The sequence below is a fragment of the Haliotis rufescens genome, unplaced genomic scaffold, assembly GCF_023055435.1.
Source record: "Haliotis rufescens isolate VD_foot unplaced genomic scaffold, xgHalRufe1.0.p SCAF_60, whole genome shotgun sequence".
In the NCBI taxonomy this organism is placed as follows: Eukaryota; Metazoa; Mollusca; class Gastropoda; order Lepetellida; family Haliotidae; genus Haliotis; species Haliotis rufescens.
Genome location: NW_025964335.1, coordinates 2,115,351 through 2,131,754, shown reverse-complemented (window position 1 = coordinate 2,131,754; position 16,404 = coordinate 2,115,351). Strand labels below are relative to the sequence as shown.

The 16,404-nt window shown below is 43.8% G+C and overlaps 1 protein-coding gene across 3 annotated transcripts in view; it reads left to right on the top strand.

The window, feature by feature from the left end:
• Positions 1–16,404, top strand: part of LOC124140784 (unconventional myosin-Va-like) — a 132,366-nt gene that overhangs the window by 31,893 nt on the left and 84,069 nt on the right. For all 3 annotated transcript variants that reach the window (XM_048386774.1, XM_048386772.1, XM_048386773.1), the window contains 12 exons: positions 723–853; positions 1,939–2,033; positions 3,512–3,619; positions 5,700–5,806; positions 6,642–6,773; positions 8,667–8,809; positions 9,921–10,002; positions 10,843–10,983; positions 11,297–11,506; positions 13,321–13,550; positions 13,850–13,936; positions 15,428–15,539. In XM_048386774.1, the coding sequence (XP_048242731.1) occupies positions 723–853; positions 1,939–2,033; positions 3,512–3,619; positions 5,700–5,806; positions 6,642–6,773; positions 8,667–8,809; positions 9,921–10,002; positions 10,843–10,983; positions 11,297–11,506; positions 13,321–13,550; positions 13,850–13,936; positions 15,428–15,539 (1,578 nt within the window). The remainder of the gene's footprint in view (positions 1–722; positions 854–1,938; positions 2,034–3,511; positions 3,620–5,699; positions 5,807–6,641; positions 6,774–8,666; positions 8,810–9,920; positions 10,003–10,842; positions 10,984–11,296; positions 11,507–13,320; positions 13,551–13,849; positions 13,937–15,427; positions 15,540–16,404) is intronic.

Below are 16,404 nucleotides of genomic sequence, written 5' to 3'. Positions count from 1 at the left end.
AATCATGGAGGTAAAGTAGTCCTAGAATAAGCCCATCATGGAGGTACAGTAGTCCTAGAATAAGCCCATCATGGAGGTACAGTAGTCCTAGAATAAGCCCATCATGGAGGTACAGTAGTCCTAGAATAAGCCCATCATGGAGGTACAGTAGTCCTAGAATAAGCCCATCATGGAGATACCTCAAAGAACTAATGTTCTATTATGGATGTGGCAAACGTATACATAGAAATGTGAAATCTTAGCATTTACTTACTCATGATGTCAATCACTGGATTGTCTGGTCCAGACTTGATTATTTACAGACCGCTGTCATATAGCCGGAATATTGCTGAGTGTGGCGTTAAACAACAAACAAACAAACAAACAAATCCTATATCTTATGATCATATGGATATCATGTGCAGAGTTATGGCCCTTGGAAATCCATACTAATGGATTCGAATCTGGGTTCGCCTCGATTATGTTTCTAGGTTTGTCAGCGCCATTACCGTGCCAGTGGGTTTCACCAAAGTGGTAAACATCTAAGACTTGCATCACTGTGAGATTTCCTCCCACTGAAACTGTGATATAACAGGAATACTGTTCAAAGAGGCTTCAAACCCAACTCAGGCCCTCACTCTTACACTCATGCCATTAGATTATTGTCATCTACAACAGAAAAATTCCCATCCCCCTGACATTCCAGTTCTAGTTTCACAAGGTGTGCTGTTTCTTTGTTCCAGGCTATTGGCAACGCCAAGACAACAAGAAACGACAACAGCAGTAGATTCGGTAAATACATCGAGATCACGTTCAGCAGGAAGCACGAAATCATCGGTGCCAACATGAGGACATACTTGCTGGAGAAATCCAGGTCAGATTTAATGCTGTCTTTCATAGAAGCATGTTGTCTTATCACAAAATTGGCTTCCACAGGCAATATCATCGCTGTGATATTGCATCACAATGCTTTGCAGACCATTGTGACATCATCAGTTACAATGATGTCACAATCAAATGACATCACTAATCTCGCTGCCAGTGAAGATTAGCTGTTCTTATTACATATGTATTATTATTTATATAATGTACCCTCTTGTTTTACGTTGTGTTACAGTGGGATTCTCCTTTGTTACATTGTGTTAAAGTGGCATTTCCCAAGTGTTACATTGTGTTAAATTGGCATTTCTCTTGTGTGGCATTGTGTTAAAGTGGCTTTCCCCATGTGTTACATTGTGTTAAAGTGGCATTCCCCATGTGTTACATTGTGTTAAAGTGGCATTTCCCTGTGTTACATTGTGTTAAAGTGGCATTCCCCTTTTATTACATTGTGTTAAAGTGTTTTTCCCCATGTGTTTCGTTGTGTTAAAGTAGCATTCCCCCGTATCATTTTGTGTTAAAGTGGTGTTATCCATGTGTTACATTGTGTTAAAGTGTTTTTCGCCATGTGTTACATTGTGTCAAAGTGGCATTCCCCATTGTTACATTGTGTTATAGTGGCATTCCCAATGTATTACATAGTGTTATAGTGGCATTCCCCTGTTTTACATTGTGTTATAGTGGCATTCCCCTGTTTTACATTGTGTTATAGTGGCATTCCCAATGTCTTACATAGTGTTATAGTGGCATTCCCCTGTTTTACATTGTGTTATAGTGGCATTCCCCTGTTTTACATTGTGTTATAGTGGCATTCCCAATGTATTACATTGTGTTATAGTGGCATTCCCCTGTTTTACATTGTGTTATAGTGGCATTCCCCTGTTTTACATTGTGTTATAGTGGCATTCCCCTGTTTTACATTGTGTTATAGTGGCATTCCCCTGTTTTACATTGTGTTATAGTGGCATTCCCAATGGATTACATTGTGTTAAAATGGCATTCCCAATGTATTACATTGTGTTAAAGTGGCATTCCCCATTGTTACATTGTGTTAAAGTGGTATTTCCCCGTGTGTTCCAGAGTGGTGTTCCAGGCCGAGGAGGAGAGAAACTACCACATCTTCTACCAGCTGTGTGCATCAGCCGACCTGCCAGAGCTAGCGGACATGAAGCTGAGTATGTGCAGCATGACAGACAAACTTTCATCCTGTTTTGTTCTGTTTTACCTTCTGTGCCTGTTCTGTTCTGGCTTCCAACAACCTATTCTTGTCGTAAGAGGATGGGTTGCTGAAGACCTATTCTACCCCGGATCTTCAGCAACCCATATACCCGTGAAGATCCGGGATAGAAAAGGTCTTCAGCAACTCAAGCTTGCTGTAACAGGCGACTATGCTTGTAAGAGGCAACTAACGGGATCGGTGGTCAGGCTTGCTGACTTGGTTGACACACGTCATAATATCTCAATTGCTTGAATCAATGCTCATGATGTCAATGACTGGATTGTCTGGTCCAGACTCGATTATTTATCGACCGCCGTCGTATAGCTGGAATATTTCTGAGTGCGGCGTTAAACAACAAACAATCACTCAATTGTCTGAGAGGCAACCAAATGAATCTGCTCCTCAGGCTGGTCTTACAACGACGGCAGGGATCATATCTCATTATATCAATCACTGGACTGTCTGGTCCAAACGGGATAGTTTACAGGCTGCCGTCATGTAGCTGGAATATTGCTGAGTGCTACCTTAAACAACAAACAATTTTTTCCTTGACTTATTCTTTTTAATTAGTGATTTTAGATTTGCTAAGTGTTGATACAAATCATCGTACTGAGGATTCACAGTATGCGCCTGAGACTCTCTAGTATGAACACTACAGAAGTTACAATCTGAATTCTTCTAATACTTGCAGTATTAATACTTGCAATTGCAAATGTATGATACTAAGAAAGAGGAAATGTAGCTTGGCCCGATCAGTACACTGAATATCAAAAGTTGTGTTTTTTGTGGTGAAGACTGAGCACACAATTTCAAGAAATATTCCCCAAAATATTCATGATCCCTAACTTTTTATCCCCCGCCTAACAAAGTTGGCGGGGGATATAGAAACGGGCTCCGTCCGTCCGTACATCCGTCTGTCACGTTTCGTTTCCGGAGCATAACTCATAAACCGTTCAATATTTTTCATCAAACTTTGCAGGTCTGTCAGATACATGCTGAACTGGTGCCTTTTGCTATTTATAAATTTTAGACATTTTTATTTTTTACGTTTCCATGGCAACAAGATGGTCTTAGGTTCTGTGAGGGTAGGGTTCGTTTCCGGAGCATAACTCATAAACCGTTCAATATTTTTTCATCAAACTTTGCAGGTCTGTCAGGTACATGCTGAACTGGTGCCTTTTGCTATTTAGAAATTTTAGACATTTTTATTTTTTACGTTTCCATGGCAACAAGATGGACTAAGGTTCCATGACAAGTTCCACCTCGGTTAAGAAAGGTTACGGTTTGTTTAGATTTAATTATGTCATAAATTCGGCAACAGGGGCGGGGGATATAGCCACGTTAGTGGCAAACTCTTGTTTTGTTTGGTTTAGATATATACACTAATTAAGTTATTTTCTGGTTGGACTTAGCTGTGGTTGTGTTGTGTTGCAGAGTCTGCAGACGACTTCTTCTACACCTGTCATGGAGGGAGTCCGGAGATCAATGGAGTCGATGATGCCCATGATTTTCAGGTTCTACGGGAGGCTTTCAGTTTACTAGGTAACCCCTTAACTTTGCCCACGTGGGGATTCTGGGTTAGAAGGAGTGAGTTTGGTTTTACGCCGCTTTTAGCAATATTTCAGCAATATCATGGCGAGGGACACCAGCAATGGGGTTCGCACATTGTATCCATGTCGGGAATCGAACCCAGGTCGTCGGCGTGACAAGTGAACGCTTTAACCACAAGGCTACCTGACCGCCCCTCCGGCTTAGAACATGAACCAAGCAGTGATAGTCGTATGATACAGGGAGGGTAACGAAGGTGTCATGCACTGGGAAGGAGCTTGTCGTGATGATACAGGGAGGGTAACGAAGGTGTCACGCACTGGGAAGGAGCTTGTCGTGATGATACAGGGAGGGTAACGAAGGTGTCACGCACTGGGAAGGAGCTTGTCGTGATGATACAGGGAGGGTAACAAAGGTGTCATGCACTGGGAAGGAGCTTGTCGTGATGATACAGGGAGGGTAACAAAGGTGTCACGCACTGGGAACGAGCTTGTCGTGATGATACAGGGAGGGTAACAAAGGTGTCACGCACTGGGAACGAGCTTGTCATGATGATACAGGGAGGGTAACAAAGGTGTCACGCACTGGGAAGGAGCTTGTCGTGATGATACAGGGAGGGTAATGAAGGTGTCACGCACTGGGAAGGAGCTTGTCGTGATGATACAGGGAGGGTAATGAAGGTGTCACGCACTGGGAAGGAGCTTGTCGTGATGATACAGGGAGGGTAATGAAGGTGTCACGCACTGGGAAGGAGCTTGTCGTGATGATACAGGGAGGGTAATGAAGGTGTCACGCACTGGGAAGGAGCTTGTCGTGATGATACAGGGAGGGTAACAAAGGTGTCACGCACTGGGAACGAGCTTGTCGTGATGATACAGGGAGTGTTACGAAGGTGTCATGCACTGGGAAGGAGCTTGTCATGATGATACAGGGAGGGTAACGAAGGTGTCACGCACTGGGAAGGAGCTTGTCGTGATGATACAGGGAGGGTAATGAAGGTGTCACGCACTGGGAAGGAGCTTGTCGTGATGATACAGGGAGGGTAATGAAGGTGTCACGCACTGGGAAGGAGCTTGTCGTGATGATACAGGGAGGGTAATGAAGGTGTCACGCACTGGGAAGGAGCTTGTCGTGATGATACAGGGAGGGTAATGAAGGTGTCACGCACTGGGAAGGAGCTTGTCGTGATGATACAGGGAGGGTAACGAAGGTGTCACGCACTGGGAAGGAGCTTGTCGTGATGATACAGGGAGTGTTACGAAGGTGTCATGCACTGGGAAGGAGCTTGTCATGATGATACAGGGAGGGTAACGAAGGTGTCACGCACTGGGAAGGAGCTTGTCATGATGATACTGCGAGGGTAAGGAAGGTGTCACGCACTGGGAAGGAGCTTGTCGTGATGATACAGGGAGGGTAACAAAGGTGTCACGCACTGGGAACGAGCTTGTCGTGATGATACAGGGAGGGTAACAAAGGTGTCACGCACTGGGAACGAGCTTGTCATGATGATACAGGGAGGGTAAGGAAGGTGTCACGCACTGGGAAGGAGCTTGTCGTAATGATACAGGGAGGGTAAGGAAGGTGTCACACACTGGGAAGGAGCTTGTCGTAATGATACAGGGAAGGTAAGGAAGGTGTCACGCACTGGGAAGGAGCTTGTCGTAATGATACAGGGAGGGTAAGGAAGGTGTCACGCACTGGGAAAGAGCTTGTCGTAATGATACAGGGAGGGTAAGGAAGGTGTCACACACTGGGAAGGAGCTTGTCGTAATGATACAGGGAGGGTAAGGAAGGTGTCATGCACTGGGAAGGAGCTTGTCGTAATAATACAGGGAGGGTAAGGAAGGTGTCACACACTGGGAAGGAGCTTGTCGTGATGATACAGGGAGGGTAAGGAAGGTGTCACGCACTGGGAAGGAGCTTGTCGTAATGATACAGGGAGGGTAAGGAAGGTGTCACGCACTGGGAAGGATCTTGTCATGATGCTACTGCGAGGGTAAGGAAGGTGTCACGCACTGGGAAGATGTTTTTGGTACATCCATGCTGATGCTGAAACTGATGTTCTGTGTTTCAGGCTTTTCTGCCAAGGATCAAATGATGATCTTCCGTATCATGTCTTCGGTGCTTCACTTCGGCAACGTTGTCATCAGAGAGAAGGAGGGGGAGTGTTGTGAAGTTCCAGTAAGTTGTAGAGGATGGTAGCCCATCTGTCAATCTAGAGCATGGTTGCAATTATTTGTATGCCAGACTTCATTGTTTTGTTTTTTTTCGTTTATGGACTTTTGACCAAAAATTCAGGGTGGTAGGTCAAAAATATAATAATAAGCAAGTTCCAATTTCAAGTAGGTGGGGAAAAAAATTGGGATGGACATTCACAATATGTTTAACGGGATGCCTGGTTAGAATTGCACTCCAACAGCCTATGCTGGACATCAGAGGTGACTTCATCAATCAGTTCGTCAGGCTTAGGGACTGGTTGATTTGTGTGTCATCGTACCCAATGGCCTGGATTGTTGCTCACAATATTGATCACAGGATTGTCTGGTCAAAACTTGACTATTTACGAGCAGTCGTCATACAGATGGAATATTGCTGAGTGCATTGTTAAACTGCAATCAAACTTAGGGCAAAGTCTGTCATAAGACTATGTCATAGTATCAGAGAAACGGGCCAGTGTCGTGGGTTATTGCCTGCTAATGTGACACATGCTGAAGTGTTAGGGGGGCACGGGTGGCCCAGTCGTCTTAGGCGCTGCTATTCGCTGTGCAGAGTTGCGTCCCTTGCGCACGCCAGAAACTTATGATTGTGGGTTCGAATCCCGAATTATGTTTCTAGCTTTGTCAGCACCATACCCATGTTTGTGGTTTTCACCGAAGTGGTAAACGTCTGACCTGCATCATTTCAGGCTTTCCTCCCACATTAAGCTGACACGCCGTGATATAACTGGAATACTGTTTAAAGCGGCGTTAAACCCAACTCACTCACTCACTGAAGTGTTACGTTTGTTTTACTACAGAAACAAGATGAGCATTTAACTGTGATGTGTAAGCTGCTGGGCATCGAGGAGTCCCAGATGAGGATGTGGCTGTGTAACCGGTCCATCCAGACAGTCAATGAAACCCTCACCAAACCCCTGACAGAGAGCCAGGTAAGTCTATACGGAGTATATATGGAATATACGAAAGGGGGACATTATTTCCCTGCTGTAGTATTTAAAGTTATGCCACTAGGGTGCGATATGTCCATTGTTTGGGCACCTTGTTGTTCATTGTTACAACTTTACTGGTCGGATGGTTGGGCATTATTTCCCGGCTGAAGTATTTAAAATTATACCAGGGGCGGTCGGGTAGCCTAGTGGTTGAAGCGTTCGCTCGTCACACCGAAGACCCAGGTTTGAATCCCGACATGGGTACAATGTGTGAAACCCATTTCTGGTGTCCCCCGCCGTGATATTGCTGGAATATTGCTAAAAGCAGCGTAAAACCAAACTCACTCACTCACTAAAGTTATACCACTAGGGTGCGATATGTCTATTGTTTGGGCAGCTTGTTGTTCATCGTTACAACTTTACTGGTCGGATGGTTCGGGTCGGACAAGAGGGGTTTGCCTCAGAAATACCTTGGACCTGATAGCAAACCTGATGCTGTTGAAAATGGTTAAACATGAGATTCACTTCTTAGAAATATGTGGCCTCGTGGACAGCAGAAGGTCGATGGCTTGATCCCCGGTCGGGTCATTTCCAAAAGATGTTAAAAGGTAGTACTTGTTTCCCTGCTTGGCATTCTGTGTTAAGGGAGTCAGTATACTGTGTCTGAGTGGGGTATCCATGTTAAACTGCGGCATTAAGCATTAAGGGGCTCAAACAAGGACCGGTCGGCTCGGAGTCAGTATACAGTGTCTAAGTGGGGTATCCATGTTAAACAGCAGCTTGGTATTAGAGGGCTAGCACATTAGAAATGGCTTAAGTCTGGACAAGTGCAAGCAGCCTTCATGTACGCACATTGCTATGTAAGTCCAATAATTATGAAACAAGGGCCGTAGAAGTAACCTCACGGTCAGAGCTTTGGCTCGGCACGCCAGAGGCCCTGGTTTGATTCTTCACATGGTAGATTATGTGAAACCCAGTTCAGGTGTTCCCCACCAATATATTGCTTGACTATTTCTAAAGGTGGCAGAAAACAATAGTCACTCACCCACTAACTCACTCTCATTCACACTCACTCACTCACTCATTCTCATTCACACACTCTCTCTGTCTCACTCACTCACTCACTCACCCACTCTCTTACTCTCACTCACTCAATCTCTTTCCCTCCCTCCCTACCTCCCACCCACCCACTCACTCACTCACTCACTCACTCACTCACTCATTCATTCTCATTCTCATTCTCACACACTGTCTCACTCACTCGCTCACTCACCCACTCTCTTTCCCTCCCTCCCTACCACTCACTCTCTTTCACTCCCTCACTCCCTCCCTCCCACTCACTCACTCACCCAATCCCACTCACTCACTCACTCACTCACTCTCTTTCCCTCCCTCCCACTCACTCATTCTCTTTCCCTCCCTCACTCCCTCACTCCCACTCACTCACCTGGGAGGATGCTCTGGCCAAGCACATATACTCCCGGATGTTTGACTGTCCCTCCCTCACTCCCTCCCTCCCACTCACCCACCCACCCACCCACCTACACACTCATTCACTCTCGCTCCCTCCCTCACTCACTCCCTCACTCCCTCCCTCCCACTCACTCACCCAATCCCACCCACCCACTCACTCACTCACTCTCTTTCCCTCCCTCCCACTCACTCACTCACCCAAACCCACTAACCCACTCACTCACTCACTCACTCACTCACTTTCCCTCCCTCACTCCCTCCCTCCCACTCACTCACTCACCCAATCCCACCCACTCACTCACTCACTTACTCACTCACTCTCTTTCCCTCCCTCACTCCCACTCACTCACTCATCCAATCCCACTCACCCAATCCCACTCACTCCCTCACTCACTCTATGATCTTGTTTCATGTTTCCAGGCCAGTTTTGCCCGGGACGCCCTGGCCAAGCACATCTACTCCCGGATGTTTGACTGGATCGTGGCCCACGTCAACAATGTGCTGCGGAACAACGTCAAAACCAAAGTCAAACTCAACTTCATAGGAGTGCTAGATATTTATGGGTATGTTATATTTTGAAGTGTTCCACATGGGTGACAGCATATTGACGGGGATATATTTATTGGTATGTTATAACTATATGTGCATGAGTATGTTATGTCTAGATATTTATGGATATGTTATAACTATATGTGCATGAGTATGTTATGTCTAGATATTTATGGATATGTTATAACTATATGTGCATGAGTATGTTATGTCCAGATATTTATGGGTATGTTATAACTATCTGTGCATGAGTATGTTATGTCCAGATATGTATGGATATGTTATAACTATATGTGCATGAGTATGTTATGTCCAGATATTTATGGATATGTTATAACTATATGTGCATGAGTATGTTATGTCCAGGTATTTATGGGTATGTTATAACTATATGTGCATGAGTATGTTATGTCCAGATATTTAGGAGTATGTTTTAACTATCTGTGCATGAGTATGTTATGTCCAGATATTTATGGGTATGTTATAACTATATGTGCATGAGTAGGTTATGTCCAGGTATTTATGGGTATGTTATAACTATATGTGCATGAGTATGTTATGTCCAGATATTTAGGAGTATGTTTTAACTATCCGTGCATGAGTATGTTATGTCCAGATATTTATGGATATGTTATAACTATATGTGCATGAGTATGTTATGTCCAGGTATTTATGGGTATGTTATAACTATATGTGCATGAGTATGTTATGTCCAGATATTTAGGAGTATGTTTTAACTATCTGTGCATGAGTATGTTATGTCCAGATATTTATGGGTATGTTATAACTATATGTGCATGAGTATGTTATGTCCAGATATTTATGGGTATGTTATAACTATCTGTGCATGAGTATGTTATGTCTAGATATTTATGGATATGTTATAACTATATGTGCATGAGTATGTTATGTCCAGATATTTATGGGTATGTTATAACTATATGTGCATGAGTATGATATGTCCAGATATTTATGGGTATGTTATAACTATATGTGCATGAGTATGTTATGTCCAGATATTTAGGAGTATGTTATATCAAGATGTACCCATGAAGAACCGGTTTAGAATTGATCTTTAGCAACCCATGACTCATTTAATATGACACAACTTATTTTGTTTTCCAGGTTTGAAACGTTTGTAATCAACAGTTTTGAGCAGTTCTGTATAAACTACGCAAATGAAAAACTGCAGCAGATATTCAATATGGTGAGTGAATCTGAACTATCATTATGTCGGCCATAGCTCTTCAGTCTTCTCCTCTGTTATTTCCTTGACTTTGATCACTTTTTTTCAAGATGTGGCCCAGTTATCTGAGGTTTGTTGTATAGAATTACGTCCATCACAGTCTTGGGTTCCCAGATTAGCTGTGCAGAGTTGCGTCCCTTGGGCACGCCAGAAACCTATGATTGTTGGTTCAAATCCCGGTTCGCCCTGATTATGTTTCTTGGTTTGTCAGCACCATGCCCCTGCTCGTGGGTTTCACCGAAGTGGTAAACGTCTGAGACCTGCATCACTTCGGGCTTTCCTCCCACATTAAGCTGGAACGCTGCAATATAACTGGAATACTGTTTTATGCGGCGTTAAACCCAACTCACTCACTCACTCACTAACGCCAGTCAACAGAATAAACATACGAACTGTATGTTGTTATTAGGGAAACTCTGTTTATTGTTATTACAGAAGTGCTCTACTCAGTGCTTATAAGCAGTGCTATTAGCTGTTTGATTGGGTTAAAGTAAGGATGTATATGTTTAGGGATGGGGTGGGGGGAGTCGCATTGATATTAACCTGCATCTTTTGGACTTTTATTATTATTATAAATACAGATTATGATAAAAAAATGCAGTAAAGTGGGTTTGTGTGATCATCAGCTCAGGGCCCTTGCTACACGCAGTTACTATTATTATTATTATTATATTATTATTTTTTATTTATTTTTTTTATTTATATTATTGTTGTTGTTGTTGTTGTTGTTGTTGTTGTTGTTGTTGTTGTTGTTGTTGTTATTATCTTCATCTAGTACAGGGAAACTGTTGTTGTTTGCAGCATGTGTTCAAGTTGGAGCAGGAGGAGTATGTGAGGGAGAAGATCGAGTGGTCGTTTATTGATTTCTATGACAACCAGCCTTGTATCGACCTGATAGAGAACAAGCTGGGGATACTGGACCTGCTGGATGAAGAGTGCAAGGTGAGCTAGAAATGTCTGCCTCAGCAGTTTCTTGTGTATGATGTGTAAGCCTAGTTTAACCAGTGAAAAACTGGTAATTACCGGTAAACGGGAACACTATATGTTGTCATTATAAGGACTGATGGACTAAAAATGTTAGTTTCTACTGCTGCAGTGCTACAGATGTGTATGACAGGGAGTGTATCGGTGGACATATCCAACACAAGTGAGGATGGCAACAAATTCAAGACCAAATATTTGAGAACGTGGTCCGTTTTTAGTATTGTTACAGGGGCCATTGTTCATCTGATAACCGATCCTCCATATTTTTCAGATGCCGAAAGGATCTGACCAGAACTGGTGCCAGAAGTTATTTGATAAACATCTGAAGAAGTCCAAGCATTTTGACAAGCCAAGGATGTCCATGAAATCATTCATCATCATCCACTTCGCGGACCGGGTGACCTACACTGCAGACGGCTTCCTGGAGAAGAACCGGGACACCATCTTGGAGGAGCAGATCAACATCCTCAAGGCCAGCGAGGTGGGGAAAACATTTCAGGATGCCCTGCACATCCTGCATTGCCCAGTGTATAACATCTTCCTGAGTATAAAAGTCCAGTTTCCACCCTTGCCGAACTAGGCTGGAATTATGGAGATTATCGTGGCTGGACTAACACGTCTATGCATAGCCCTATCGCATTGCAGATTTTGGTCGATTGCAGGATTTGTAAAGCATGTTTACTGTCAACTCGGCATCAACAGATATTTTCCAAATCCTTTCATGGTTCTAATCAAGGTACTCATGGGATTTGATGCACTTCGCGATGTAAGACCCGTTTTATTACAATAGATCTTGATTATCGATCAGATCGTCTTGACAGGGTGCCACCATTTTGTTTGAAGCAATTACAAGTGATATGAGAGGTGGAACCTGATTGGTCAGTAGGAGGGACATAGAAGGGACAAAACTCGTAAAAGACCAGAAATTCCAGCCTAGTTCCAGCCTAGTTCGGCAAGGAACTGGTCTTTTAAAATCAGTTACCTCGGGAAGATGGTGTATAATAACAGTTTTGAATATTTTGTACTTTCGACATGACCAGCACCATGGTCGCCGAGTGCCACAGTTCCCTGTCCTGAGTTATATAGCTTGAGCTTGCCGCATCTTTCCAAAAGGCATCAAGGAGATAAAACAAGGACTGGTTGGAGTCAAGATGCATGTAATGTGTCTGTGTGGGATCAATCTCATTAAAATCAGACCTCAGTTCTCGCTACCGCTAAACAAAGATCTGAGGACATCCCATTAGGGGTCACGTCAGAACGACCTTTCATCCGACCCGTCAGAGCGTCGCTTACCAGATTATGAAAGTGACAGTGGGAATGTGATTCCTGATCATGCAGGCTCGAAAACTTTAACTCCGAACAATAGTTATGGGTTTAACGACTGAATCCATACAATCTGGACCATCTATTAGCCATTCCAGAATGTTCTTTTGTTCAGGGTTCAAATCTGTAATCGAGAATATGTCAAAATATGTTTCGAAGTGTAGTCGCCAATTTGAAATTAGTGCAGTAAAGCTGCATTCTGATTGGTCATTCTATTGGTCGGTCAAAATTTGCGCAAGGTCAGTTTGACGTGATCTGTAATGGGATGTCCTCAGATCTTTGTTTAGCAGTAGCGAGAACTAAGATCTGATTTTAATGAGATTGGAGTCAATATGCATGTAATGTGTCTGTGTGGGATATCCTGGCCTGGCACTATACAACCGACATTATTCCAGGCTGGTACAAGCAGCCACACACGCACACACTTGCATTCAGGTTCCAATAATCTTGAACGCGACATTGATCCCCATTCCACCTCAAGCCATTTTGTCATAATTTTAATTATTTGAACATCTGAGCTGATATCAAGTGGAAATTGACTATAAAACCAACATTAGTCTGCACTAGTACAATCAGCCACTGGTACACGTGCACTTACGCAGACTAACGGGGTCGGCTGGTCAGGCTCGCTGACTTGGTTGATGCATGTCATCAATACCAACTGCATGCATCGGTGCTCATATTGTCAATCACTGGATTGTCTGGTCCAGACTCGATGATTTACAGACTGTCGTCATATAGCTGGAATATTGCTGAGTGCGGCAACAAACAAACAAACAAACTTATGCAGACGCTCACACTCATGTGCACACACACACATGGACACGAGCGCACGCACACACGCACGCACACACACACACACACACACACACACACACACACACACACGCACGCAACAATCTTGGTTGTGACATTAAAACCCATTTCACCTCACCTTCCATGAAATTGATCCAGCAAATGTTCTTTCTGCAGTTTGATGTCGTAGCCCAGCTGTTTGAAGAGGCTAGCGATAAGAAGACAAGGTCAGGGTCAGTGACGGTCACTCCGCTACGCCAGTCGGCCAAGACGGGCAGCAAGCAACACAAGAAAACAGTTGGATCACAGTTCCGAGACTCTCTCAAGCTACTGATGGAGACGCTGAATGCAACCACACCCCACTACATCCGATGTATCAAGCCCAATGACTTGAAAGAAGCGTTTGAGTAAGGATATTTACAGGAGATTGCTCGTTCATAAGTGTAAAAAATTCAGGGGGGTAATGAAATAAAATCATGTGATGTGATCATCAATCGATGCTCATGATTTCAATCACTTGATTGTTTGGTCCTGACTTAATCGCTTACAGACCCCGGCTTTGAACAAACAACAAAATCTTACTTCTCAAACAAAGAATCAAATGTTGAAAATAAGAAAATACAATGGTTAAGAAGTTTATACAGTCAAAGCTGTTTCTGTTTTGATCATGTGTGGACGCGTGACAAGGACGGATTTGTTTCTTCAGGTTCAACTCAACGCGAGCTGTGGAGCAACTGAGAGCTTGTGGAGTGCTGGAGACGATCCGTATCAGTGCTGCCGGGTACCCCTCAAGGTGAATATTGCTGGTTGCCCCGGCTACAAGTTATTATCCCCTCCTAAAAATGGAATGGGTATATAGGAATGGGTGTTGTCCATCTGTCCGTCAATCCACCCATTGGTCATGTTCCGTTTCCGGAGCAGAACTCAAAAACCATGAGAGATATCTTAACCAAATTTGGCACAAAGATATGTCTAATAGTGGACTGGTGCCTTTTGATAGTTTGGGATTTGTAAGAAAATTGGCGGTTTTGTTGGGGGATATGAGTATTTGATGCTTGTTTACAGACTAATGTCAGATTCTCTGACTCATAATAAAATTGCAGAAGTTGCACTTTCCTTCCGGAGCCCAGTGGGCATTCCAGGAAAGAAATGAGGGTCTCAGGGAAACTGTCTGCCCGTGAAGATTCGGCGATAGAATAGGTCTTCAGTAACCCATTAAGGCGACTATGCTTGTCGTAAGAGGCGACTAATAGGATCGGATCATCAGGCTCGCTGACTTGGTTGATCAATGCTCATGATATCAATCACTGGATTGTCTGGTCCAGACTCAAATATTTACAGACTGCCATCATATAGCTGGAATATTGCTGAGTGTGGCGTCAAACAATAAACAAACAAACAAGTACAAATGAATTAATTTCAGTGAATTATTAAAATCAGTGTTCGAAATTGAAGGGATGGTGTAGATCCTGCTGGGGAACCGTGCATGTAGCAGAAATAAGTCCCATGGTCCTTAGCATGATGGTTTCTGGAGATCTAAAGGCTTTTTTATATTGTGTTGTTTATGGTTGTTTATCCTTGTACAGGTTCTCAAACTAGTTTTACCTCAAATCTGTGATAGTCTAGTTATTGTACTGTCCTTCGTAGACAGGTTTTATGCAATCTAAATATATTTGTTGTCAATGTGCAACTGTCTCGTTAAATCACTAAATCTTCCGGATGTTTGACTGTCCCTCCCTCACTCCCTCCCTCCCACTCACCCACCCACCCACCCACCTACACACTCATTCACTCTCGCTCCCTCCCTCACTCCCTCCCTCCCACTCACTCACTCACCCAATCCCACTCACTCACTCACCCAATCCCACTCACTCCCTCCCTCCCACCCACCCACTCACTCACTCACTCACTCACTCACTCACCCACCCACCCACTCACTCACTCACTCACTCACTCGCTCGCTCGCTCGCCCGCCCACCCACCCACTCACTCACTCACTCACTCGCTCGCTCGCCCGCCCACCCACCCACCCACTCACTCACTCACTCACCCACCCACCCACCCACTCACTTACTCACTCACTCACTCGCTCGCTCGCTCGCCCGCCCACCCACCCAACCACCCACTCACTCACCCACTCGAAATTCAGCATGGGAGTCAAGGGGTCTTTGTCATAAGACCGCCTCCGTGGCCTAGTGCATCACTTCGGGCTTTCCAAGCTGACATGCCACGATGTATATATGGAATACTGTTCAATACTTATCTTCCATATCCTTGTTTCCAGGTGGACGTATGCCGAGTTTTTCCAGCGCTATCGTGTCCTGGCTATTTCCAAGGACATCCTGAAGAAGAACCTGTTGAAGACGTGTGAAAATATCCTCGTCAAGCTGATTGCAGTAAGTACTTTAGGTGAATTGCAGGACACAAAAAAAGCAAGAAAAAAAGTTTTCTTCACTGTGTTGTCCTATGAAACTGTTCTCAACCGTATAAAGTAGCCTGATACTTGACACAATTTTTTTAATAATGTTAATTGTTTGTTGCATTTATCAATATTTTACAGAAAAACAAATAACAATGACCTCAGGATGGTAGAAATAACATCAATCTCTGTACTCCTTGGGGGGGCACGGGTGGCCCAGTCGTCTAAGGCGCCGCGATTCGCTGTGCAGAGTTGCGTCCCTATGATTGTGGGTTCGCGTCCCGGTTCGCCCCGATTATGTTTCTAGGTTTGTCAGCACCATACCTGTGCTCATGGGTTTCACCGAAGTGGTAAACGTCTGAGACCTGCATCACTTCGGGCTTTCCTCCCACATTAAGCTGTCACGTTGTGATATAACTTGAATACTGTTAAAAGTGGCATTAAACCCAACTCACTCACTCACTCACTGTACTCCTTGGACAGCACTAGCGTGGAAACGTGTATAAAGACTATCAAAAGATTTTATGACAATCCATGTATAATACCTTTAGCATTTTTTTAAAAAGCAAAAATGGCTGTATACTCAGAAATGTAGCTAAGTATGTGAAGGAAGCTCTATTACTACGTACAAAGACCTAATATTATACCTAAGTATTGTTTTCAATGTAAATTGCCTCAATTGTGTGTTACTATATATAGCTGAAATATACATGCGTCTGTGGCCTCTCATACATGAATAAAATATATATACCAAAACAAAGCATGACATGATGCTAAGAACTTGTTAGAGGAATCTTTGTTACAATCTATTAGAGAGAAATGTGTAGTGATTATGTAGTGTT